The 11,961-nt window shown below is 55.3% G+C and overlaps 1 protein-coding gene across 1 annotated transcript; it reads left to right on the top strand.

Annotated features, from left to right (window-relative positions):
- Positions 1–6,562: 6,562 nt before the first annotated feature.
- NGA_2072100 (uncharacterized protein) lies at positions 6,563–6,729 on the top strand (the record flags this gene model as incomplete). The annotated part of the gene is made up of 1 exon (XM_005855251.1): positions 6,563–6,729. A coding segment is annotated over one exon (167 nt), but the record flags the coding sequence as incomplete, so codon positions are not given.
- Between the last annotated feature and the right edge of the window lie 5,232 nt (positions 6,730–11,961).

The following is an 11,961-nucleotide window of genomic DNA, read 5'->3' on the forward strand; positions in this document are numbered from 1 at the left end:
GCGCCCAGAGGGAGGAGTGCGGCCGCCTTTGCTTCCGGAGGAGGCGTCCTACAGCGCCTCTTCCCTCGACGCGGGCGGACTGTCTTCCTTCTCCTCCTCCTCCTCCCTGGCATCCAACGTCCACCACCACCACCACCACCACCTGCCTGCATGTGCCTTGCCTGGCCGGCGCTTCGAGAGATCCGCAATGTTCATTTCTTCGGACGAGGAGGAGGAGGAGGAGGAGGAGGTTGCGGACCGTTTCCTCGCCTTGGCATACCCGCCCGCTCCCCCCAGCCGTGACATGTTCGGCACGCCTGGGATGTTCGACGGGGGCAGCCCACTTGAAGCACCCCCGTCTCTTTCTTAACGGAGGGAGCCCTGTGTACGGGTGGCAACAGCGTTCCGAGGGCGGCGAAGGTGACCACAGCGATACGGACAGTGACGGCGCCGAGAGCCTGGGGAGCAGCTCTAGCGGCAGCAGCAGCAGCAGCAGCAACAGCAGCAGCGGTGAGGAGCAAATGAGCGGAGCAAGCAGTGACGACGAAGCGATCGACAGCGACGAGGAGTTGATTGTGACTGCTCGATGGCCTGGAGGTTCTCTGAAGGACGGTGAGGGGGGGGGGGAAGCCAGGGTGTACAGCAGCGACGAAGGGGAGAATGAAAGCCGGAGTCGGTGCAGCGGTATGACGTCGCGATCGTCCTGTGTCTCCTCCTCGGCAGCCACCAGCGCGGCGGCCCGCAATTGGGGAGAATCTCGCCCGATGAGCATGCTTTCCCGTCCTTTCAGCGGCCATCGAGACCCCCATAGCGTCAGGAAATCGGACGCTACGACCGTGCGGGAGGGTCGATGGTCTCGTTTCGAGCACGAGAAATTCTTGGAAGCCTTCCAACGCTTTGGGAAAAGCTGGCGGATGATCGCCGCGGTCTTGCAGACGCGGACGGCCGAACAAGTCCGTACCCATGCTCAGAAATACTTCCAGAAGAAGAAGCTGCGGCACCATTTGCATGCGACCCCAGCGTCCGCCCCTCCCCACGCCTTCCCTTCCACCATCCTCTCATCCAGGACGAGTGGGAAAGGGTACAGCGCGCAAAGACACACGGGTGCAGGACGCTTGGGCAGGGACAGGGCTCAGGTGCCTTTCAATCAACCGCCCAACTGGCAACCGCAGCCAAGTACAGGGATGGCCGAGAACGCGACGGAGGTGAACGCGGAAGGCTGCAGGAGAGATGGCATTTTGGACAGCGTGGACGTGGGGGAGAAGGGCCACAAGGGCAGCCACGGGCCAAGGAAGAGGAACAACAGTGACCACAAGGCGCTGACCATCAAGGTGGATCGAGCCAACAATCGCATCGTCGATCCGGTCTTCCCTCTTCCGGCAGATCAGCCGTCGCACGCGCAGGAAGTTGAGGCACACATTGTCTACAACAACGGGACGGGCAGCCATGCTCAGGGTTCTGTTCCATCTCCGGCCACCTCCTCTTCACTCTCTCCCGGGGACCCCCCGCAAGGCGGGACGGAGGCCAAGGTCAGGGGGGAATACTGTCTCGGCCAGCGCATGAACAGCACCAGCAGCACCAGCAGCAGCAATAGCACGCGTATCCCTACCTTTCAATTTCCGTCCGCCAATTCCTCGGTGGCTTCTATGGGGGACGAGGAGGACGAGGGCGAGAGGGGGGAAGGGGACCGGGGTGCGGGCCAGGAATCAGGCGCGGGGATAGGAGGAATGAAGCGGGAGGGACACTTTATGTGCAGGACGGAGGGTGAGGGGTCGGGGAGGAGGACCTCTGTGGGAAAGATGGTGTTCTCTGCGTCGGCTGGGGGCAAGCCACCCTCCGCCCGTGTCCGGGCTCGGAACAACCAGCTTCATGCGCACGTGGCGACCGGAGGGGCTCAAGATTCGGCAGGGGACAACAGGTTGGCCGTGCAAGACGGGAACAACCATGGACCTGGGGGAGGAGGGGCCGGTGTGAGGGAGGGGCGATGGACGCAGGAGGAGCATGCGGCATTTTTAGAGGGCTTGATGCAGTACGGAAAGAGCTGGAAGGAGATACAAGGGATGGTTCAGACCAGGACATCGGATCAAATTCGAACACATGCACAAAAATACTTTATTAAGGTAGGCAAGCAGCACCAGCACCCGGCTTTGTCGACCGAGCAAGCAGGACGGGTCCAGGGATCGTCTATTGCCGTGTGACGAGAGGCGAACGGGAGCTACAGGAAGGAATAGAGTTCTAATCGCTGTGGTTTTATGTGGTAAATCGTCATTCTTTTTTTAATAGAGGGTTTATCAGAGCTTCTTTTCAGCCACCAGAGCCAGCAGCAAGAAATTGAGGAGCTCAAAAACCAATAGGGGGGAGGAAAAAAAGAAGAATTCAGCCAGCCGAAGTAAATATTACAAGCCGCAATAGCAGAAAAGAGGAATTGTTTGAACAGCCATGGAAGGGAGCCATACCCACGCCACTGGGATGAGCAACGAGGAGCGGGGAAATGCCTAAGGGGGTTTCCGGAGGATGTGTGTGGAATGGCGGTCCCGTGTTCATTTAAATTTAAATTTTGGCGGGAATAAAGGTAGGGTGGAGTGTGTTTCCCTTTGAAGTCAAACTTGTTTATCTCGCATGTCCGGCACAACACCATAAGAAGATTGCGGGAGGAGAGGAAAAATCTGAGCACAGGAGACAGAAAGGATTGTAGGGGTGGATGTGGTGGGAGCAGGAAAGCAACATACATGTCCTGTAAAGCCCAGGGAAAATCGATGGTGGCAGGGCCGATCGAGGGACGGGGCGGATCGAGGGACGGGGCGGGGGCTACGAAGAGATGCAATTGATGGAAAGCCTTCTGTCTTGCGAACATTCATCACGATGGGATGACATGGAACATGACGGTGACGCAACCAAAAACCTGATGCCTCCTTCCTGTGATCTACGTGTACCTGGAATGGCGCGCGTGTATATGCAAAACGGAAAGCATGTGTGGGATGAGAGAGACACGGGGCGAGCAGGTCGAGAGGGGTACAGGATGTGCGCATGCGTGTTGCTCCTATCAGAGCGAGCGATCTGACAGGGAGGATTGACGGGAAATTCGGAGTGGGAGGAGAGCGGGCCCCTTTGGCCCTTGCTCAGAGTAAGTGAAGCAGGGCAAGGAGATGACAACAGGCGAGAAAAACGAGAAAAAAAACCTGGGTAATGTGGTAGGACACGGGTGCTGAATTTATACGATAGTATTGCCAGCCTTATAAATGCGACGGGGAATGAAGGGGGATCGATTGTTGGGCTGATATCACGGGAGCTCAGGCTCGATGCAAGGGAAAGCTTCGGAATGAGGGGATGAGCGCCTGGCGCGAGCCTTTCGTGGGAGACCTTCCCTGTATGGAAGCTTTGCTCGGCCGTGTACATGACGCCTGGGACATTGCGCCACCCACAGCTTTGATTTTCGTGCGATCAGAAGAATAACATCAAGTAATTTGTGACAGCGCAGGGAGAATATAGCATGGCATGGTTATCTTCCTTTGTCGGGCACGAAGAAAAGTCCCGCGGGCAGCAGCCTGACGGTTGACAAGTCCTCTCTGCATGAAATGTCAAGGGGCTTCCTCCTTGCGTCAAAACGCTTGGGCCGGTATGTCCCGTCGACGGCGTCTTTTTCTTCGCTGTCTCTGATCACCCTTTCGCCCCTCTATATGCTCAGCCTTTACACGATGCGCACTATGCTTCATTTGGGACGGGCTTCTTGAAACACCGCCTTGAGAAGCTCCTTGTCCATACCCTCCCCACGCCTTCGTTTCTTCCCTCCGCTTTCCAGCCCCTCCCCTCGTAAGCCCTTCTGCTCCCTCCCGCGCGGCCACTCCTCGCTCCCCTCCATCGCGTAAGGGGGCCACTTGTCGGAAGCGGCGCAGCACGCGAAGGTCTTTCCTTGTTTCCCTCCCTTCTCCGACTTCTCCGACTTCGTCGTCCCGGCGCCGTCCCTCCTTTCCCTCCTTCCGTCTCCTCTCCTCCATACCCTCCAGCTCCTTCTTCTTCTCCACCAACCCCACAAACGCAGCATTCTCCTTCTTGGCCTGGAGCATCTCCATCCTCAGCTTCTGCTCGCGAACGCGCCGCTCATAGGCCAATTTTTCCGTTAAGTGGCTCCATTTGAAGCCTCTCAAGTACTTCATCACCCACATGTCGTCGTGGTAGAAATTGTGCTTTTTCCCGCCCACCAAGGATCCGTTCAATGCCCCGGCAACTTCTTTTGCCATCCTTTTATCCTGAAACTCCACCCATCCTTCCACATATTTTTTCTTCTTATTCCCTCCGCCCTTGATGCGCCGTTTCCGTATGGTGACATCCTCTTCCACCATGTACAGCCGTGTGACTGGAGCCATCTTTTCCAGAAGATGTTTTACCTTCGCCGGCTTCATGTAAGGAGGAAGAGAAGACAAATATACGACCCCTCTACGTGCTATTTCGTCGCGGTACTGCCTCGCCTCTCTCTTCAGGCGCTCTGTCTTGTCATGTTTTGGGCCAGCAGGCCCTGCCAAAGAAGAGGAGGACGGCCGCTCCGTCGTGATGGGCATATTGTTGTTGATTACCTCAACATTGTCAGGGCCGTGGATTCCTTCGTCTCCCCCACCTTTTCCTGGCTTGTCATGCCTGAGCTTCGCCTTCTTTACCATCCAAGATACTGCCCCCAAGCGCAAATTAATAGCTTTACGACCTGCTCTTTCCGTGCCAGCGTCGAAGATCTGCGTGGTTGAGTGATTTTTTTCCTTGATCTTTTGGTCGATACATGAATATGGTTAGGAGATCGTGAAATTCGCACGGTTTTTTATTTGGTTGTGGCAGTTCCTCTGATCCCCGGCTGGCGGGCCTCACCAACAAGAAAAAGGAGCACAATTGATCGTACAAGACAAATTCTTGACAACACCTGGCGAATGAAGGTCATACATGTCAATGCTGGTCTTTACATCTCAAACACGCTCAGGTACTCAACAAATAATTCTGTCAATTTGTCCAGAGGGCTGTAGGATGCCAGCATCGTTTCGGGCTATCAAGAGTCTTAGCGCTGTGAGGTACTTCGAGTACGTTCCCATCGAATTTAGTACGTGCCATCTTCATTCACTCAATCAAAACACACCACGCGTCATCAACATTGGAATTCTACAGGCAAACACGTACTGAAAGCATTGGGACAGCCGTTTGTACTTTTTTTCTTTCCGTCCAGCGAATGACAGTGTTTTGAACATGAGCTTATCTTCCTCCTCATGCACTCTCATATCAAGTTGTTTCAACAAAGCTACATTCAGTAGCTTTCCGTCCCCAATCATTTTTCTCAACATCTATATACAGATGGTTTTGCTAGAGCTAGATTCCTAATGTAACATTACCAGCCTCCTCTGCGATATACCTATTTCATGAAACCCAATTTGGACATGACCTTCGCCTCCCACGACACAGGTGCCGAGAATACTTCTCCCGGTTTCGCTTTTTCGAGGCACGCCGCAAGCCTGGTTCCCTGGTCTATTGCTCTCTTTGCGTCCAGCTCTGCTGCCATCTCTGCACCCCCAATTCTAAACACCCCCAATCCGGCTGCCGACAGGGGGGCTTGCAACTCCCGCAAGGGCTCTTGACCCGCGCACGTGACGATGGTGTCTACGTTCAGCACCTTGGTCTCTCCAGAGCTCTTGAGCTTAAGGTGGAGGCCCTCATCATCTATCTTCAGATACTCCACGCCCGTGACCATGTGCACGCCTCCTTTCTTCAAGGATACGCGGTGGATCCACCCAGTTGTTTTCCCCAGCCCGCCCCCCATTTTGCCTTTCTTCCGTTGCAGGAGGTAGATCTCTCGAAAGGCCGGGTCATGGGCCTCCTTTTCAAGCAGCCCGCCCCTTTCCTTGTTGTCCCCATCGATTCTCCATTCCTTCAAAAACTTGCCCACATTTACGCTGGCCGGGGGGAGGCTGGGGTCATGCAGCAAATATTCCGCCACGTCAAACCCAATGCCACCGGCGCCTATAATGGCCACGCGCTTCCCCACCTCCTTTCTGCCCCTCAACACGTCCACGTACGAAAGAACCTTGGGATGTTCACATCCGGGTATTTTGACCGGGCGGGGGAGGACCCCCGTGGCCATCACGACCCGGTCGAACCCCTCGGCCGCCAAGTCCTCCGCGGTAGCAGGCGAGTTCAGACGCACATCGACTTGAAGAAGCTTCAGTCGATGGGAAAAGTAACGTATCGTCTCGTGAAATTCCTCCTTGCCGGGGATGACTTTCGCCATATTGAACTGCCCGCCGATCTCATCTGCTTTCTCAAACAGCGTCACCGCGTGGCCCCTCTCCGCCGCCGCCGTCGCGCAGGCCAATCCTGCCGGCCCCGCCCCCACCACAGCCACCCTCATCTTACTCCCAGGAGATACGGGAAGTAGGTGCAGTTCCGTCTCGTACCCCGCCCGAGGGTTGACCAGACAGCTGGCACGCTGTCCCTTGAACGTGTGGTCAAGGCAAGCCTGGTTGCAGGCAATGCACGTGTTGATTTCCTCCACGCGCCCCTCTGCGGCTTTACTCAAGATGGCGGGGTCCGCCAAAAAGGGTCGTGCCATGGAGACCAGGTCGGCGTTGCCGTCGGCCAGTACCCTCTCGGCCGTGGCGGGCATATTGATCCGGTTCGTGGTGCAGAGAGGAACCCCCAACACCCCCGTTTCCTTCAATTTCTTCGTCACCCAGGCATACCCTGCGCGCGGGACGCAGGTGGCAATGGTGGGGATCCGCGCCTCGTGCCAGCCGATCCCTGTATTGATGATCGTCGCACCGGCGGCCTCCAGGGCTTGGGCCAAGGTCACCACTTCCTCCCACGCCGAGCCCGCCGGGATCAGGTCCAGCATGCTCAGGCGGAAAATGATGATGAAATCTTCTCCCACGGCCGCTCGGACGGCCTTGACAATCTCCACGGGGAAGCGCATTCTGTTTTCGTAGGGGCCTCCCCAGGCACCTGTCCTCTTGTTGGTGTGCTCCACCAAAAACTGATTGATCAGGTAGCCCTCGGAGCCCATGATCTCCACGCCGTCGTAACCGGCTTCCCGGGCCCGGCTGGCACAGTGCGCGTAGTCCTGAATGGTCCGCTCGACCTCCGCCTCGGTCAGAGCCCGTGGGGAATACATGCCGATCGGCGCTTTAATGGCGCTCGGCCCCACCAAGAAGGGGTGATAAGCATAGCGGCCGGCGTGTAAGATTTGCATGGCAATCTTCGCTTCAGGATGGGCGTTATGCACGGCACTGGTCACGTCCCGGTGGGCTCGTACCTCCAAAGGGTTTGTCAGCTTGGCTGCGAAAGGAGAGAGCTTTCCTTGACGGTTCGGGGCAATGCCGCCCGTAACTATCAGTCCGACTTGGTGCTTTGCACGTTCAGCATAGAAAGCGCCCAGTTTGTGCAGCCCTCCCCCTATAACGCCGCCATCTTCCAGACCCACGTGCATGGATCCTGACGTGTTGCAAGGTAGTATCACAAATAAGTTGGTGAGGATGTAAGTCCATGTGCAGGTAAAGGAGATGAACGGAGGGAGCACAGACCGCAGATATGAAAGGGACCAGTTTTAAAGCGAAGAAACGTGAGGACAACCACCAAAGATGGAGAATGACAATTGTGTCTGGGTATCGATTGATGATTTCAAGAGAAATCGAATATGGATTTGATCAGGCGTCGAGGGGGGAGGGGAAAGGTGTGGAAAGGGATCGATTGTCTCGGCCGAAGCAAAATAAGATACACTTACCCATGACAATACGATTACGAAGTGTGGCCCCAGACTTGAGCTTTAAAGGCTGAAAAACGTGGGCAAATTGCTGCGCCATGATCGGGTGAAATGACGGCGTACTCCTTCGTTCCGGACGTCAAGGTCGCGGGAGCCACTTATTCGCTTGCCCTGCACTTGTAAAGAGACGTGCCTGTCGTACTGGAACAAAAGAACAAAAGAAAGCATTTCAATATGGTATAGCTACATTGGAGCGTGAATTCCTGCGAAGAAGCGCCTTTAGTCAGCAAGTTGGACTTGCTGCCACTGCGAATGCTTCAACTCACAACAGGTAACGGCCTGCGTCTTTCTATCGACCATCAACATGACAAAAAACCATCTCAGGTCTTAATAATTCTTACCATTTCCACGCGACACACATGACAGTACATATCATTGGCTACGACCATCATTCTCTGGGTTACAAAATTGGCATCATGGGATTTTTATTTTCCCAGCGCCGGCGCTATGTGCTACTCGCAGCCGGGTTGCTCACTTTTCTGGCTAGTGCTTACGTCGCGATGAAAAAAAACAGCAAAAAGAAAAAGTATTTAGAATATTGCGCCTTGAAGCTACGCCCGCAAGAGTCAGAGAAGGAAGAGGAACCGCAATCACTCTGCCATGAAGAAATCAAGAGGGATTTGGCGTGTCAAGGCCTGACTGCTGTACCCGCAGAGGTATTCCAAATGCGCAGCCTTCGGATCCTCAATCTGATGGGCAACTCCTTGACATTCCTCCCATCTGAGATCGGTCAGCTCTCACAGCTAGAAATATTGGGCCTAAAAGACAATCGACTCACAGCCTTGCCAGCCTCCATCGGCGACCTGACGGGCCTTGTGGCGCTATACGTCACGAACAACGGACTCACAAATTTGCCTCCCAGCATCGGTAGACTCGTGAATCTCCGCAAGTTTCAAGCATCGTTCAATGATTTGCAAGCCTTGCCGGAGGAAATGGGGAACATGCGCTCTTTGGAACTCTTTCGTGCCGCTGGGAATCCGAAGTTGCTCTCTATCCCTGTCTCCCTCGCTCGAGCACCGTCCCTCACATGGCTCTCACTGGGCGGCTCTAAATTCTGCGACGCGTTTTCCCGCAACACTTTAGGCCCTGCAGAAAAGGATGGAGCACAGTGGTGGGCCATGGAAGGTCATCGCGGCGGCAGAGGTGCTTGCGCAAGAGGGAGGAGCATCGATCATGACACAAGCAATACCACGACTGAGTGTACCGGCGGCCGCTACATCGAGGTTCCCCCCTCGATACCGCGAAAAACTTTGCAACTTGAGCGAAAACTGGGTGATGGAGCGTCGGGAGAAGTGTTCTTGTCGGAGTGGGAGACCGGTACCGCCGCCGCTCTTTCCGCTTCCTCCGCGTCCTGGAAAAGGAGGCTTACCCCTCAAAAAAAGAAGAAAGCCAAGGAGCAGGTGGCCGTGAAGATCTTCCGTCATGACGTCTCGCCGGATGGGCGGGCGATCGATGAATTGGAAGTCCTGTGCCTTCTGGAGCACCCAAACTTAAGCAAAGCGCGGGCTCTAGTGGTGGAAGACGAAGGGGAGGCTGGGCGGGGGGGGCTAAGGAGCGGCACGGAGGGATTGCGCCCCATCGGGGTTGTTATGGACCTTGTGCCCGGTCAGGCCATGGCTGCCAAACCGGATCACACCAGCATGCTCCGGTGTCGATGGGAGGAAGGACGGCTGTACTCCCATGCGGTAGTTCTTCGCATAGCCCACAATCTTGCCGCAGCTCTGATGCATCTCCACGCCAAGGGGATCTTTCACGGTGACGTGTACGCGCATAATTGTGTGGTGGATGAGGAGGGTAATACTACCCTATTGGATTACGGCGCTGCCTTTTTGTACAGCGTGGGGGAGGGAGGCGGCAGAGAGGAGGGCATGGAGGGTCTAGATTTGGAAAAGCTGGAGGTGCGAGCCTTTGGGCTGCTTCTAGCGGATTTGCTTCCTCGGCTGGATGCACAAGAGGGCGTACAGAGAGTAAGCTTCCCACAGAAGGAGGAGAAAAGGCGAAGGGCGTCGTCCCCCTTCGGTTCCCTCGGTCGTTCCTCTTCGTCGACCAGCCCCACCGCCCCACCGTCTGTCTCGTCCTCAGCCGCACTAGAATTCATGCAAGACCTGGTTGAGACATGTCTCTGGGACCAAGTGGACGCTCGCCCCACTTTTGCCTCTTTGTATGCTCGTTTGTCTTCCTTTGCGGCCATGGCGTGACCCCAACAGCGGTGGCGGGTTTCCGAGGTCGGGGATTGACCGGATGGTCGCTATGTTAATATCAACGGAGAGGAATAGTTTCGCGTGCATAGAAAGTGTTACGGTCGTGGGCGCGACTGCCGTAGGCTCTGCCATTGTTACTTTGTGTTATCTCCTAGCGCGATCTCAGGGGAATACCATGTTTTGGAACCATTTCCTCAGACGAGATGCATTCCCGGCTTTTTTACATTTTATTAGTCACCCCTGCGCCTTATGTACTGTACCGGGAACATACATCTCGCTCGATCGAAAGGGAGGCATGTTCTGTCATGGCAGCATTGGCTGGTCCTTCTCGACGGCTCGCCCCTTGGCCACCCCTCGTTCATCCGAACTTTCTCTATCTAACAGTCCAGTCCCCCCCCCACCCCCCCCATGACATGCCTTCTGGAGGTATCCGTGGATACGTGGCATCAACGTTTGTTTGATGCCCGATGTTTTCATAAGTGCTCTTTCGCTAATACATACTATCTGCACGTTTATGACCCGGTCGCGATCATGTAGGCATTCTCCCATACTTTGTCATCTCGCCCATGCTGTCCTCCACCCTAACGTCTTCACGATCTTCGCCTTTTTATTCATACTCATGCACCTAAAATCTCCTGTGACGCTCCTGTGGGGCACGTCCCTATTTGCTATGTCAAGGTTGTTTGCTGGATGACCCCCATGCTCCGCTCTGGAGGCAATAGTTTGTGGATCTTGAAGGTATTCGATACCTTATCCCGCACGTGCCCAAGGTCCTGGGGTGTGATGAAGATGAATTGACGATGCTGCATGTCCTCACGCGTGGCGGTCTTCACCAGCAAATCCAGCGCCGTTTTTCTGGCGACGGCATCCATAAAGATGTCAAATTCATCCATGATCCGAAAGGGTGATTCGATTGCGTCGCCCAAGGCTATCAAGAAGGCGAGCGTCGTGAAGGAGCGCTCCCCCCCAGACAATTCTTTGACGTTCTTGCTCACCGATGACTCGTCCATCGCATTCGTTCTCATCTCCATTTCCAGCACCCGATTTTTGAAATCGAGCTTTCCTGCGCTACCTTTATGCTGCAGCACGGTATCAAAGGCTATGGTGGCCCGACGGACGATGTACTTGCGGAAACTCCGTAGATTCCTCTTCCGTTTATCCAGCCCTTGCTCCAAACGATCCAAATTCTTCCTCTGCGCTTCGATCTGCCGCTTTTTCTCCACATACGCATCGTAGGCATTGACCATTTTCAGGCGCACCGTGGCCACCGAGTCCCGAGTTTGATGCTGCGCGCGTGCTGCCACCAGTCGGCGCTCCTTCTCCTTTAACTTCTTGGTCAGCTGTTCCCAGGTCCCGGACGGGATCACATCCTCCCCATTCCAATCCTCCCCCAAAGCATTCCGCGTGTAGAGTCGCACGCCCTTTATCGCTTCCTCTGCTAGTGTTGTCGCCGTTACGAGTCCCTCCTGGAGATCCTTTCCCTCTGCTTGAGCTTTCAGCAGGCCTGCCTGACACTTCTTGACTCGAACATCCGCTTCCTCCAGTTGACCAAGGCATTCGCTGATCAACGCTTGCTCCGCCGCCACTTCCACCTCCAAGGCTTTGCTCCGCTTGGCCTCGTCCGCCTCCCGGTCCACCAAAGGTTTCACATCCTCCTCCAACCGCTGTTTCTCCGCCTTGTCCTGTGATTGTTGGGTTTGTAGGTCCCTCACTTGCTCGTCATAGGCGTCAATCTCCCGTTGTACCGCTTCCAAATCCATGGCTGCCTCTTTTGCTTGACTCGCATCATTAATGTGGTATTTCACCGTTCGAATGCGGTCTTCCAAGGCGTTGACTTCCCCTTCCATTTTGCGGATCTCCGCTCTTATCTGTTGCAATCGTGTTTGCAATCTTCGTCCTTGCTCATCCAGCTGCTGTGCGGCACCGACAACCCTCGCTGCTTCCGCCTTGGCCGATGCTAGATCCCTTTGTAAATTCAGCCGCGCCGCGGAGCTA

Source organism: Nannochloropsis gaditana, assembly GCF_000240725.1.
Source record: "Nannochloropsis gaditana CCMP526 unplaced genomic scaffold scaffold247, whole genome shotgun sequence".
Classification (NCBI taxonomy): Eukaryota; class Eustigmatophyceae; order Eustigmatales; family Monodopsidaceae; genus Microchloropsis; species Microchloropsis gaditana.